This window comes from Talpa occidentalis, unplaced genomic scaffold (assembly GCF_014898055.3).
Source record: "Talpa occidentalis isolate TD23 unplaced genomic scaffold, MPIMG_talOcc4v2.1 talOcc4.5, whole genome shotgun sequence".
Lineage (NCBI taxonomy): Eukaryota > Metazoa > Chordata > Mammalia > Eulipotyphla > Talpidae > Talpa > Talpa occidentalis.
Window position 1 is genome coordinate 8853239 of NW_023604861.1, and position 15417 is coordinate 8868655.

At 45.0% G+C, this 15417-nt stretch overlaps 1 protein-coding gene across 5 annotated transcripts in view; it reads right to left on the bottom strand.

The window, feature by feature from the left end:
• Nucleotides 1-15417, bottom strand: part of MBNL2 (muscleblind like splicing regulator 2) — a 152737-nt gene that overhangs the window by 45027 nt on the left and 92293 nt on the right. For all 5 annotated transcript variants that reach the window (XM_037528777.2, XM_037528775.2, XM_037528778.2 and 2 more), the window contains exon 3: nt 5420-5584. In XM_037528777.2, coding sequence (XP_037384674.1) covers nt 5420-5584 — 165 coding nt within the window. The remainder of the gene's footprint in view (nt 1-5419; nt 5585-15417) is intronic.

Below are 15417 nucleotides of genomic sequence, written 5' to 3' on the forward strand. Positions count from 1 at the left end.
GGCAGAAGGCGAGCCAGACTAAGTGGCTTAAGACTGGACCCAACGAGGTGCTACTTGTCCCACTTTCCACTCAACACTCAATAAATAGCAGCTCACAGGAGTATGATAAAAATGAGCATTAATCAAGTTTTATCTTAAAAATTATTCTCTGCAATATACTCAGCAAAGCAAATAATCGTGTTAAGTGATAGCAAATATCCACTCTTTTTTGAAATATGGGCTGGAAAAAAGTACTTCCTGTCATGTGAAACTGAGAGTTAACAGTTCAGAGGCCTCACGCAGATGCAATCAATGAGATCTTTTCTCTTGTTTTATCCATTTTTTGTTGTTGTTGTTGAAGTTGATTAGTAAAAAAATAGTTACAGTAATTTTCAGAGATGGGTACCGTGTGTGGTTATCACTGTTATCGACAACACGCCTTACTGCATCTGTGAAAGGTTCCGGCTGCTTGCTAAGCATTCTCACGCACCTTGTCTTCTTTAATCTTCTTAACATCCTGGAGAAGCAAGAGTGGCAGTGGAACGGCACAGCCTTGCTCGTGAAAGCAATTGAGAGCAGAGACTAAACGGATTACCCCAAGGTCAGTGCCGCTAGGGCCGCGTCAAGACAAAGCACCCAGGACCCAGAGCTTTCAGCCTGGACAATTTCCACTCCTCGGCCTGCACTCGATGCTGTGGGTAATTTCTTAAAATGTAAAAGGAAGAAAACACCAGCCGCCCTTAGGTCTAGGGAGTCTAGAGAGGACGCAGGTGGAGAGCCGTGCCCCTGCAATCAGCCTGCCCTGATGCACACAGGCGGCTCCGGGCGCTCTGACAGTGGTGGTGGTGGTGGTGGGGGGGCACTGCTGTCTCAGGAAAGTGGAGCTCAAGTCCCGGATTGCAATTAATTCCCAAGGTGGCGTCCAGGCAGGCAACGCTTGTGAATCGGTCCTCGGCTCTGTTCCTGGAAGCACACCCGCTGCAGCCGGGGAGGAGGGCCTGCGGTTTCTGCAGAGGCGCTGCTGCCAGGCTGTCTGAGGCAGGATCCATTTGGCCCCGGTCATCTCCCAGCCCTGGCTGCAGCTAGAGAGGCCAGACCGCCAGCGTAGCGGGCAGTCTCGGGGAGAAACTCGCCTCTGAAATGCTGGTCTTGCTATTTCTTCCCTCTCTCCTTCCCTTCCGCTCCTGTGTTTTTCTCCCCAGTTTCTCACTCCTCAGTCTGTTCTCCTTGTGTGTCACCTCTTACATCCAGGTTCAAAGAGCTTTCCCTCTTTCTCTTACACACACGTTCTTAACTAGCTTGTAGTGGCCGGGAAGGCCCAACGGCCGGGAGTAATGGCTGCGTGGTCTGACCTCCTCTTTGCTTTTCAAAAAATTTAGTCAATTGACTTTTTAGAACAAGAGCTCTGGAGATGCATACATTTAGAAGGGCTTAACTTCAAAGGGTAGGTATTTGGCACTCAAACTGAAGGGCTTAAAACATGGCACACCTTAAGCCTCCTCCCTCTCTGGAAGGCAAAACTCAAGACTTGGCCTCCAAGGACTGGGCCATCCTCCATCCCACCAAGGGTGACCCCCCTGGACCTTGAGGGTACACATGTAGGCTATGGGGCGGGGGGTGGTGACACGCTGGGCTGGGAAAGAAGGGAAACAGAACATCATTGTTACACCCACCAGAACTTCGAAAGAGAAAAACTGCCAGGAGGAGTAAGATGAAGGGGATTTTTCAAATAAAGAGAATTTGAGTCAGAAGAGAGGTAAGAGGAAGGAAAGTTGGCATTTTCACTCATTTAGCAAATATTCATCGGTAGAGACGTGGTGCCAGGAGACTGGATTTTTACTGAGCTTAAACCCTACTGACAAAGGACAAACCCATACAAGTCATTTTTACAGATAAGCAGAAAGGAAGGAGCCTGGTTGATAGATAGAGCCGTGGCGGGTCACGGTGGGGGGTGTGGGGGGGGAGGTCTGGAGTCAGAACGAGGAAGATGGAATTACCACGTAGATAGTAAGATGCTTCCAGCAAGAGCAAAGGCAGGGAGACAAACGAAGCTCGGTGTGTTCTCAGAACTGCAGGCCTGGTTTGATCTAGTGGGTGCAGGGAGAGGAGCCGGAGCTGGGGAAGGATCACAGACAATGTTCCAGAGCAGGCAGGGTCCCATGCGCAGGGTTTGTCTTTAGTGAGATGGGAAAGCGCTGAAGGATGTTAAGTAAGGGAGTGAGGTGACCCCATTGATGCTTTGAAGAGATTCCTCTGGCTGCTGCACGCAGGATATATTGGCATAAGACAAGAATGGAAGTTGAGGGCTTAGGAAGGAAATGTTTAGATCCTGTTTTGACAAGAGGTGGATGGGGGCTCAGACAAAGCTGCTCGGGGTGGGGGAGAGTAGACGGGCTTGAAGGGTGCTAGTGGCTGGGGCGTGGGAGATCCTGTGAGAGAGTCTGGTTTGGGTTTGACACGCTGGTTGATCGGCCCATTTCCTGCAAGGGGAACGCAGAGGAATTTGGTTTTGTAAGCGCCATGTTCCGGTGAGAACTTTAAAGGTGAATCCACTAGGAAGCCAGAGATAGGAGCCCGGGGCTTGGAGGAGACAGAGGATACGCATCTGGCTGTTCTTGATGTGCAGAGGATCTACCGCTGCCAGCATGGCCGAGGCCACGAAGGAGCCGGTAGGCAGACACGGCCGTGCACAGACAGCGCACAGGCTTGGCGGGCAGAGAGAGGCGAGCGTCGTGAGAAAGGGCGTGCGCTGAACACAATGGAGGCGAAAGGGGTCAATACGGAGATCAGGGTTGAAAGATGTCTGGGGAAAGGCCTCAGGAAGGATGGGAGACAGGAAGCGGAAAAAGCACCCACAGCTCCTTAGAGACCTGAAAGCGGGGTGCTCCTCGCTGCTCTCTGTTGCTCAATTTATTTGTTTTCACCAAAGGTCCACACAGACAAGTTTCTTGCGGCTGCGCCTCAAACCACAAACTTGGTGGATTAACCCAAGGCACATTTATCTCCGCCTAGTTCTGGGGACCCTAGTCTGAAGGCCCCAAATCGAGGTGTTGACAGGATGCCAGTCCTTCCAGAGGCTCTAGGGAAGAATTCATCCCCGTCTCTTCTGTCTTCTGGTGGCTGGGATATTTCCTGGTGTGTGGTCTTGTCACTCCAGCCTCTGCCTCTGGGGTCACACAGCTTCTCCCGCTTCTGCATGTGTCCACGTCTCAGCTCAGTCTCTCTCCCAAGGACACGTGATTCATTTAGTCCTGGAGGATGACCCATCTCAAGATGTCTGACTTAATCACATCTGCAAAGACCCCGCTTCCACAGAGGTGACATTTATAGGTTCCAGGGATCTTTGGGGGGCTGTTACCAAGCCTATGACCCTGTGCTTGCTCACTAATTCTTCCCTGAGACTCTGGAGTTATTTGTCTGCAAACTTGATGACTCAAATTCACCATCTTTTTAAAATTCTAATAGTTCTTGTGGTTGAAAAACTTCTACGAACATATTTAAACATAATATTCCCTTTTCACAGAGTAACCAGGATTATGAACTTCTTATTAATTTTGAGACAAATAGACAGACATAACTTTCAAAAAAATGATTCACTAAAGATGGCAACAAGAATGGAATTTTCTTATTAACAGTGGCATTATTGAGGACAGGGGTCAATCCTTATGAATTCTAAACAAATAGGAAGAGAATGATTAAAATGAGTGAGATACATAGGGAGTATTACGGTGTTGACCTCGGTGGTTCTAAATTTATCCCCATAGACATTATTTAATGTGTATAAGAAAATTATTTCAGCATTTAGGTAATTTAATAAAATAATTTATATGCACACATCAGTAAAAAGAACCATAAATTATACTTGTGTGTGGTTTTTCAACAGATCCACTTAAATGCCTATTTGGGGTGTTAAATGTGTCCAGAACTCCGGGCGGGTCTTCTGTCTAGGCTGACTCCCTTTTGGATTCACTCACTAGGCACCTTGTCCAGGAGTCTTTCTTGTCTGATTCAAATATCGTAATTTCTTGTGCCTGAATCTTACTGGGCCTTTTCCATGTCTGCGCCCTGAAGACTGCACCTTAATTATTGTGGAGCTCCCTGCACTGGACCCTCTACTTGGTTCCTGATTACTTTGGGCCACAACTCTTGAACAGAATCCTTGAGGCAAGCAGATGTGTTAGATCCTCTCCCCCACCCCCACTCTCCTCCCCAGCTCATCTCACAGACACACAAAAAGAAAACCGAACTCACTCTTGCTGTCCCTTTTCATTTGGCAGCTTTCAATAACAGCCTTTTTATACAATAAAGACTGATTTTTAAACAAATCTTTTGTGTGTATGGAGTATACTTTGGTAAAAAAAAAAAAAGCAAATTTCACATGTTATTGGCCCTGATTTTTAAAAATTTAACTTGTAAATAATAATCACAAATGTAAATGACATACACTAGAGTCAAATGTACTCCCTCAGGCCTCATTTTAAAAGCAATTTTCAGGGCCTCCCTGGTGGTGCAAGGGGTTAAGCACAACACTATGAAGCTACCCCCAGCCATTGCAGCATGAGTTCGATCCCCAGCTAGGGAGTTACCCACATGGTGCAGCAGACCTCTCCTGACTTGCCCCCTGCAGTGTACCTTGGTCAATCTGCCTGTTCTGTTCCCCACTCTGTCTCTGGTGGATCCTCTCACCCCCTCCCCCCCCGCATCTCTGGCCTGTACCCCAGCTCTTGTATGCATAAATTAATGAATCTTTACAAAAAAACAAGCAATTTTCAGACCTTTAAGGACATACTTTCAAACACTGTGAAATCACCAAGAAAATGTGACACCATACACATTCAGGAACTGGGCTCGCCTGGGCATTTGGGGTCCTAGCCATCTTGCCATACCTTTCACAGGTCTCTGAGAGACAGGAGGCATAGAGGGCCCAGAGAGCCTTTCTGGGGCTGCCCTAAAAACTCAGGTGCAGATTCTAGAAGGTGCCCAGGCCACGATGCCCAAGCTCTATAGCTTCTTAGCTGTACGACATTGGCTGAATCATTTAACTTCTCCAGTTTCTCACTTCCCTCATCCTGAACATGATGCCATTGAAGTAAACAATCTGCTACATCGACAAAGGTGTTTCAGGTCATCCATTCCTACTCTAAAGGAAGAGGTATAGCAATTTCTCCTCTCAGATGGTTCAAGTACGGGTTCTGTTGGGGAGAATGCTTTGGAATGAAACAATTTCCCAGTTGATCACTGGAAACGGTCTTGGCCTACTGCTGCCACCTACATTTTTTTCCATTTTAGTACTTTTGTAAACATAGTTTTTAGCACCTACTTAGCTTTAAAGTCATTTGCCTTAATTGTAGTCCAAGAAGAAGGAGGTCATGCTATTCCTAGGTGGTGTGCCTGTTACCAGCACCCACCGTGTCAAGCCCGGCGAGCAGGCTGTACTCACCACTGGATGAAGCGGGGTTCCTGGAAACATAAATTGCATCTGCTGGGCAAGCATCGCTGCTGCAGTTTTTTGCTGGATCAAATTGTTCCTCCCATTAATTTCTAGTTGCGTTTTTAAATGTGTTGGAGGGTGAAGATACTTGCAGTTCTCTCTGGAGCAACGGCCCTGTAAAATGAACGTTTTGGTTTAGGACTAAGTAGCTTGCCACTGTATTGTCAACCATTTCACAATCACTCCATGAGTACAGAGGCAAAGATCCCATGTACTCCTCCCAAACACATGCGAGTGTGTGTGTGTGTGTAACTGTGTCTGTGTGTGCACACGTTTGTCAGGGAGGAGTGACTCTTGCATCGGCTGCTTATCCAACTTGCTCAAATCTGTCACACAAAGAAGCTTCCTAGATATTTTTGGTTCCTGTTGCTTTTAATGGATTCTAACTGACAACCGGCTCTCAAAAGAGGTGGCTGCTCAGTGGACAGACAGACCTTTCCTGCGGGCAGGGTGGAGGGCAATCAGAGGAGCCCCCTGACCCCCTCAAAGGAGTCTCTGAACACGCTGTACATTGCTTTGTGCGTGCTGTAGTGATGACACAGCATATGCCAGATATGCGCAGTGGAGAGAGTGGTAACTTCTTGAGATATGTCTTCAGATTGCTTGAGGATGCCTAGTTCAGCTAATGAAGAAAGGGTCAGGGTAGACAGGTGTAGGAATTTCTTAGTAATACATGCAGAGGTGACATTTCCCGACATAAACTAAGATGACCACCTGCAACTGGTCAGTTTGCTTCATAAAGCTGCTGCCTCGTGCTCCTGGCCCACACTCGGGACTCGTGACACGGGCTTCGGACTTAATGTCGTGCTATAACATACTGATGAGCGTTCATGGTTAAAGTAGCATTTGGACATTAAAGCTGGCAAAGCAAAACCAAACAAACAAAAGGATTTGGCGTCAGGTGTGCGGGCAGCCTGCCTTGAAGGGGAATTGCAAATGGTAGTGTTTATGTTGAAATCCCAAGTTTTCAAAACTACCAATTGAGAGAATCATGTTGATGTGTGAATTATGCAATTTCCGGGGAAAGAACAGCAAACTGTGTTAACCAGCACAAGTATTATCATTCCCTAAAGAATTAGTCTATTTGCAACCAAGAAGAGAACATGGGTTTGTTTACCAGATATAAAAATAATTTTAAAAAGCAAGCTTGGTGGATCTGGGGAAACACATCTGTCTATAGTCACCCTAATTCTAAACATCTGCAGTCCCCACTCTGCTGCCCGTAATTTCAGCTGTACTTTCAGCAGCTCGGGCCCCCTCTCTGGGTGGGAGTCTCCAACGCTCTTGTGCAGAAGGGCAGACATCGGTCTCAGACTCAGTCCTGGTGGTCTGTGCCATCCACCGATGCTGTGCTAGGCCTGTCTGCTGGCAGCAAGAAGGTGTGTCACCTGCTGCAGGGAGGACACATGGCGGGCACTGCGGACATCGGAAGTGCCTGGTCACGTATCTGCTAAGTCAGTGTGTCTCCTTAGTCTCCAGTTCTCATTGTGAATGTCTCATTCGGCTTCCTATGCACCAAAATAGACATTGCAGATCAAACATCTGAAGGTCTAGTGTAAAGATACAGGTAAGCTAGAACCACGACTGAAAAAAAAAACAATGACATCAGCACAGTCTAGGAGCGACTCTTTCTCTCTCCATCAGCTTCTTGCTGCATTTCTGGGGGATCCACTTTCTATCCTAACTTTACCTGGCTCATTGCTTCGTGACCTTCAGGGTCTCTCCTGTCTTACCTACTTGCTTCAGGAATCTCTTATTTTACTTCCCTTCCTGCCCTCCTTTGGCAATTGCCTTTGTCTTTCTGTTGCTAAAATCAGATTACCAAGAAAGCATTCATATGGGACAAGCTCCTAAAACATAGGTGTGTGATCAATCTCTGGATTGCTGCCTCATGTCAGGCACCTAAATGCATCCGCATCATCTATGAAGGGAGATGGTTTCCGGATAAAAGACATAATCACTGCTCATCAGCAGGGGAAGGGAGGAGTAAACAAAAATGACGTTTCTTGGACAGAGGATGAGGAGAAGCCACTTGAGACTTCTCTCTGCCATCCTTAACCCTAACTCTCTTCAGACATAATCGTTTCACTTAGAGGTTGACACCCAGGAAGGTCCATAACACCAGCTGTGCTTATGGGTTCATGGCCACAAACGCAGACACAGGTTAATGAGGGGCTTTGGGTACACAGAGCTGTGTAGAGAGGAGAATGGAATTAGCGAAAAGTCCACACTTCTCTACCAGTTGGGCGATTAAGTTGTGCTCATTCAGCTAATCATCACTTTCATCGCTCGTCATCTAGTGTAATGTTTTGTTGTTGCACACAAAATTTTTGATTAGGCTGCAAAAATATGGTTTTTGAGTCAATGTTGTTATCTCTTGATATTACTGGGACTCTTCGGGAACATTTTTTAGCCAATGGAACATGATTTACAACATGAAATTTGTAATTTATTGATGGAAATTTCTTTTTCCTGTGAATTAATGTAATCACAGTGTGGTCTTACACATGGAGTGAGGAATGTTGTTGATCACATACTGGGAATTTACAGAGAGTCCCCTCATTTTCTTTGTATAGTAGCTGTGACATCTCCAATCTACAAAATAGCAAATGGGCTCAGGGAAATTAAGGAACTTTCCCAAGGTCATATAACTAGTAAGTGGGAAGGACAGAGTCTAAATCCACGTCTACCTGGATCAATTCCATCATAATACCCAGCAGTTTAAAATTGAGGAAAGGGCCTCCCTGGTGGCGCAGTGGTTGAGCGCTGGGCTGCGAAGCTGCCCACAGCCTCTGCAGCGCTGGTTCGATCCCTGGCCACCAGCAAGGGTCCCACATGGCGCGACAGACCTCTCCTGCCGCCCGCTGCTCCCCTCAGCAGTGTACTTCCGTCAGTCTGTCTGCTCTGCTCCCCGCTCTGGTTCTGGTGAATTCTCTCACCCTCCCGTGCTTCTGACTGTACCCAGAGCTTGTATAAATAAATAAATAAATCTTTTAAAAAAAAAAAGCTAAAAATGAAATTATTGTATGACCCAGCAATTCCCTCCTGGGCATCTATCCAGAGAATATGAAACCATCTATACAAAAGCCCACATGTTCCACAGTGTCCATAGCAGCATTATTTACAACAGCAAGAACATGGAAGCAGATTAAATGTCCATCTATGGACAACTGGATCAAGAAGATGTGGCATATCCCACTCCGTGGAACATTAGGTAGTCATAAAAAGGATGAAATGCAGCCATTTTCAACAAAATGGAAGGAGTCTGAGAGAATTATATGCGGCAAAGTAACTCAGAATGATAAAAACAAATACTGGACGATTACAAAGCAGACAATTGGATAAAGTAAAACACTTTCCAAAGTAGACAGCAGCAAACACCTTGAGGACTCTGAGATTAAGTGGGGGGAAGGGACAAGGGAACATGAGGAATGGTGGTGGGGAAAAATTAAAAATGAATGAAATAAAACCAAGTATCAGTGAAGATTTGGGCCTGGAAAGAGATCATTTGCGTGGGCCTCTGCATTGGTAGGGGGAGAGAGGGGTGACTGAGTTTATCAGTTAAGGTGAGGTCAAAGTTAAGGTGTTAGAGGAAATGACTTGAGTTTGTGGTGCATCAGTTTTTTTTCTGTTTTATCTGCATAGTGAAATAATTACTGTGTTTTCCTCTAAGGGCTGTTGTGGGATTAAATGAATTAATATATGGACAAGATTTATAGCAATGTCTGGCACATACTAATAAGAACTGAGTAAGTGTTGTTATTACCAAAGAAAGGAAAACTATTTTATATGATGTTTTATTTATAGTAAGTGCCAGATTACAGACTTAGTATTAATGAAGTTGAATGGTTCTTCCACAGAATCTAGAACTTTCATTTTGAAACATTATTATGCTTATTCAGGTATCTTCTACTCAACTGTCTTCTATATACAGGCTATTTCTGCAAGTACCTCTGTTTAAAGAGACAGATCTGAACCCCAGCTCAACCCTGTATTAATATTTCAACGTCGATTGTACCATGGTGTCTGAACCAGATTAATTCAAGCCCCAGGAAAGACTAGGGAACAGGTTTTTAGTAAAGGATCCTACAGAAGCGTAAAACCCTAAAGGAAAAGCTACTGTCAAAATATAACAAGCTATTTGACACAGTAAACAATCTGTAAGGAAGTTTGCACTAAGGCATACGATTTGTCAGGATATGCATCATCGCGCACAAACTGTTGACTATTAAAGAGAGTTGTCATGACCAAATGGGGGAGAGCAGTGTGCAGAAATGCGGGGGACCCTTAGTTATCATGGTGAAACAAGACAAGTGTCAGACTTGTGTCAGACTTGTGTCTCCTGGTTATAGTCCAAGAAAAAAAAATAATGCCCTGGAAAAATCTTTCTGTGACAACTAGGATTTGTTTTTTGGTTTTATTTTAACTCTTTCTACCTTTAGCTCTTGGCTAAACAATATTTCCCAAGATAAGAGAAGTAGGGACTGGCCCCTTGAAAAGGGGGCTGGTGCAGCTTGTGCAGGATGAAGTGGGAGAGAGCCCTTCCAGAGTCTTCATGAAGTCTTACGAATTGAAAAACTGGAGTCCCAACCAGAGAGACGGCCTCCCCCAGGGGCTGACGTGGAGACAGGCACTCCTGAGTCATGTCAGCATTCAGGGCTTTGCTCATGCCAGGTGGGACGTGGCAGGTATGGAAATGACAGGTGGTCTGGATCACACTCACCACTGTCCTGGGTATGCTTCACACTGGGGTCTCCTCCCTGTGGACAGTCCATAAATATTTATTGAGAACAAATATTTATGTGCCAGGCATTGGAGGTATGAGTTCACCATGGCTGAGCAACGGAAGGCCTGCTGTCTTCCTTCTGGAAGCCTGCCGTCTAGTGGATGGATGGATAGTAGCCAGATCATGACACAGACAAATGTATGACCAACAGTGATGTGTGCTGTAGAGAACACAGAGAGGTGTGGGCCCTGCAGGGTCAGGGAAGGGCTCTGAAGACCAGAAGGGTGAGGAGAAACTGAGCAGGGGAGTGAGCAGTGTGTGTGCGTGTGTGTGTGTGTGTGTGTGTGTGTGTGTGTTGAGGGGAAAATATAAAATGAGGACAAAAGAAAGAAACTGGGCCAGGAGAATGTACCATGCGGGCGTGATGAAGGTTCTCCAGGCTGGGGTACGCAGGGGTGTGGGTTAGAATAGGAGGGTGATAAGAGATGACACAGGAAGTTGTAGATGGTTGCTGGGTTACAAAGAAATTAGGGAGCCAAGTGCAGGGGATGAACTTCATTCCTTTTGAAAGTTTTTAAACAGAATAACAAGATGAGATTTACACTATCTGCTGCTTGTAAATCCTTAGTCTGCTTATTAGATTTGCCATCTCCAATTTTACTATATTTTGTATTATTTGGAGAGCACTTATTTAAAAACTAACAGAATTCTGAAAGAGTTTACCTATGATATGGGTAGTTTATCTCACCTCCAAAAATTTCTCCAGGATTATTTGGATTAGGGAGGATGAAACAAGGAGAAGCAACTTAGAATTTGCAGCTGAATTAAGCTTATTAAAATAAGCAAAGATGGAAGATTCTAATGCTGAGTATCCATGTTGATTCTCAACAGGGTGAAGAAAGACGCTAAATAACTGTAATACGTACTTGGCAGAATAACAGATTGGAGTTGCTGGAATTACACCACTGTTACACTACATGGCGTGAGGGAGAATAAAGGGACTTTGGCTAAGAAAAGCTTTCAAAATCAGGTCGGTGTGAGAAAGAAAAAGCATAATTGGAAAATGAGATTTTCTAATTGCTTATTTTAAAACAAGTAATTTTTAGAATCTTTTCTGAGGATGCTCCTAATTGAAAAAGTCAATTAAAATATGGAAGCAAAAAGGAAAACAGATTAATTAGGAGATTGTTAAAGGAATTAACAATAGATTTTTGCCCACAGGAATAGCTAATGCACAACTACATCCCACTAATATTCCATGGAAAAAGCAATAGATTTTACATGCTAGGAACTGGAACAGTCTAGCCTGCTGTATGTGCTACTTGGGAACAATCTAAACTATGACTTCATGGGGGCTGATCATGGCTGAGCAGACTCTTAAAAGACCCTTTTGGGGAAGAACAATTCTTGTTGGGGGTGGGGTCGGGGTCATAGCCAGACCTACAGAATCTGCCTCTTCCTGCTGGGACTTGTGCACCCAGTGTTTGAGCAGGTGATGGTGTTTTCAAGCGAGAAGACCAGGCTGTGGGCTGGTAGGTACTGATCCTAAAATTGAGGGCAGACAGTAAGTGCTCTGAAAGTGAGTCCAGGCCCCTGCTTTGAAACCCAACACTGCCCATGGAAAGCCATGGAAGAGCCTCTCTCGCGGGTCCCTTGCGTTCTACATGCATGACACCTGGCCAGTGACATCCTGATGTCCCAACAGATGCTTTTGTCCCATAGCCTGTTGTGTCTTGAAACCTGTCCCAGAGAAACACTTTCAGCAGTCCCTGCAACCAGACTACCTGGGTCAGAATCCAGCTCTGATGCTCTTGGGCATAAGTGCCAGTGTGGCCCTGTGGCCTTGCAGCAGCCACATCTGTCAGAGGCGGATAACAACAATTCCTGCCTCACAGGCTGGGTAAGGGTTAAGAGCTAACACACTTGGAGTGTTTGAACAGTCCCTGGCACATAGCAAGGCCTCTATGAGTTATCACCACCATCATCCTCATTACTATTAACACCTTTTCCACATGTTGATAAAAGTACAGGGTATTAAAAACAACCCTCCTAATATTAGCGTAGCTTCTCTACTTCTGTGTTTCTCACTGGCCTGTATACCAAGCTCTTTAACCCTTTGTTATTCTTGTTCTCATAATCAGTGCCAACATTGGCCATTTTTCTCTTCAAAAGAGCCTCAGATCTGTTTTTCTTTGATTTTTTTCTCTGTTGAAACTTGCCAGGACTGATTAATACGGTATGACTAATCCAGAGTTTCAAGTAGCTTTGTGTTTATGTGGGGAAATCTTGGAATTCAGGTGATAGTTTCATCCCAAAATGATTCCATCAAATTAAAAAATAATCATGATAATAGTCCATGTCTCAATCTTCTCATCTGCCAAATAGGTATGATCATATTCCGTCTCAGCTCCTTCTGAGGGCCCTGAGAGTTGAGAAAGAATGGAGTTGCTCTGAAAAAATCATAATTTGCTATGTTTTCGATCCCTGGTCTAATTCCCCCTTGAATGTCCCTAGTCTAGTGAAGGGGGAAAGCCACAAAAGCAAGTTACAGTAAAAGCTGCCCCCTGTGATGCGTGCTGGCACAGTCCCCATGTGGTCTGGGAATTTCGAGATGTCTGCCTGTGACAGATGAGGTGTGAAGTGCATCAGCAGATGTGGCAAATTAAGTCAAGGTCAATCGGGTCTAGAAGGATGTCATGAGCACCTCCAGCTACACAGCTTGAAAGTGGGAAACTTGGTCAGACTACCACGGTGTTGGTCTTTGTGATATCTAAGTTGTTTGCCTGGCATTTCTGATGAAGCTGGCTGACCAATCAGATGCGTACAGCCTCAGTTTCTCTACAGTTTCAAAATCTCTTGAGACTTTTAAAAGGAGGAGAAACTTAAGGTGAACCAGGCTTATATAGGCTCATCATTTTTATGGGTTTAAGTCAGGTGGCAAAGGTTAAGTTTAACATTTGACCTTGACCTTCTCTTGCTACTCCAGTGTATTTCCGGAAGGATAAGGGCAAGTGAAATTGTAGGGGAATAAAGTGGGTATTTACGCTTGGGCTTCATTGATAACATTAACTATGGGACTGAAATAGCTCTCCTCTAAGGCAAGTGGCAGATTATCCTTTTAGGCTCCTTTTGAATTTAAAAAAATGAATTGAATCACATGAGCATCTTATATTATAGTCTCAACTACACAGCACAGCAAATAAAATACAATCACATAAGGGCATCAGAATTAGAAGAAACTGTGGATTCAGGGAATCGCTACAAGCAAATGATAACCAGAACTTCCTCTGAAATGAACAAATGCCTTTGTCATCAACATTATGTATGAATTTATATAATGTAAATTCCATTTATTAGTAATTTAGTTCAATTTATAAAACATTTCATCTTTTACAGCCAACATATGCAATACACTCTTTTGGTAAATAGTATAAAATGTTGTACTTTTAAAGATACATCAAACAAGAACGTTTGCAATCTTCTCTTTTCTGGGGTGTGTTACTTTTTCTCTGTTGCTTCCACAGCATGGAGGAAATGTGTAGGAAGATATCATGAGACCAGAGAAGTGGCAGGTTGGGTAAACCAGGGAAAATGCCAAATGCTGATGGACAGTTAGTTATGCCTCCAGCTTTACCATCATCCCAGAGGAATGCACTTCTGACTTTAGGGAGAATAAGGACAATCGTGAATCAAATTGTATAGATGCATAGCTCAGTTCGTCCTGGGGAGCGTTAGCATTTTCTTCCCAGAAAACCATAGTAACCAGCACGATCTATTATTCCACTGCAGCACATGGACTGTGGGGGTGAGAGCTGAACTCTCCCCCAGTGCTGGTGCTTTTACCTTCCAGAGAGAGCTACCAGTGCTTCTGAGTCTTGCCATGTCCAGATCGGCATTTATGAAAGCCAGTCATCGCTGGGAAAACCTTGGGGTTTGTGCTTTGTGACCACACCCATGACTCGTGTGTCATTACCCCAGTGCAGAGCAATGTACTTTGCCTTCAGACACCACTGACAGATGCCATTAAGACCTAATTTTGTGACCATATTAAAAAGGCAAAACATAAAATAATAAATGGGGAAGACAGGAAAAGAGATCCCGTTGTTTGCAGCTTAATTTTTTAAAATTTATTTATGCATACAGGAACTGGGGTACAGGCCAGAGGTGTGGGGGGTGAGGATTCACCAGAGACAGAGTGGGGAACAGAACAGGCAGGCAGACTGAAATACACTGCTGAGGGGAGCAGCGGGCGAAACAGGAAAGGTCTGCTGTGCCATATGCGTTCCTCCCTGGCTGGGGATCGAACTCGTGCTGCAGTGGCTGTGGATAGCTTCATAAGTTGCGTCTTAACTCCTTGTGCCACCAGGGAGGCCCTTAAAATTTTTTTAATGAATTTTGATTGCCTAGGCAGTGTTAGTTTTTTATACTACTGGAGTCTTGTGATAGGAAAGAGCTGTTTGTCAGTTTCATTAAGCGGTCAAGCCCTGTCTTGTCTGGTAAAGATATCCATCCTGTCCACTAAAGGTTAACTGAAAATAAGCCAGTGAAGAGAGATGAGGGAGACCAAAAGGAGCCTCTGGGTTCTTGAGAAATTTAAGGGAATTCACTTCCAGGTATTCCTCAGATGCTTCATTTGGAAATTATTTTATCTAACTAGAAGGTAGATAACCTCCGAGTCATGGAGGTACCTTGGGTAACATTCTATCCCGGGAACGCAAGACCCGTCTCCTGGCTGTTTGATTGGAGAGTGTCCAGATTTCCTAAGATCACGTTCATCAATGTGAGCATGGCCACGGGTGAAACGAGGCACCATGAAATATTAATATGACAGCATTAGGCTCTTTGCTGTGGAGGAGGACAGGCCTTTCTAGTTTATTTACTATTCGTCTCAAAAACCACAGCTCAAGGACCCTCCCGCGCAAAGACATCAGTGCAGCTTATCCAAAGGTTGTCTTCCTTTCTCTCCCTCAATCTTACTGAGCCCCTGCTCCACGCTAAGCCTTGCGATATTAAACGACAATAAAAACAGCTAGGTCAAGGCCGCGATGGAGGAAATCTAATGGGAAAACCCTGAGGGAACTCTGCCCAACTTAGGGGCCAGGGATGACTCAGAGGAAGGTTGGGGGTATGTGCAGGGGGGCTGTTGGGGAGCGAGAGTTGGCGGCTTGGAAAATGTAACTAAGCCTGGGGAATTCACAGCCCCTCCACGGGGGCTAAATTC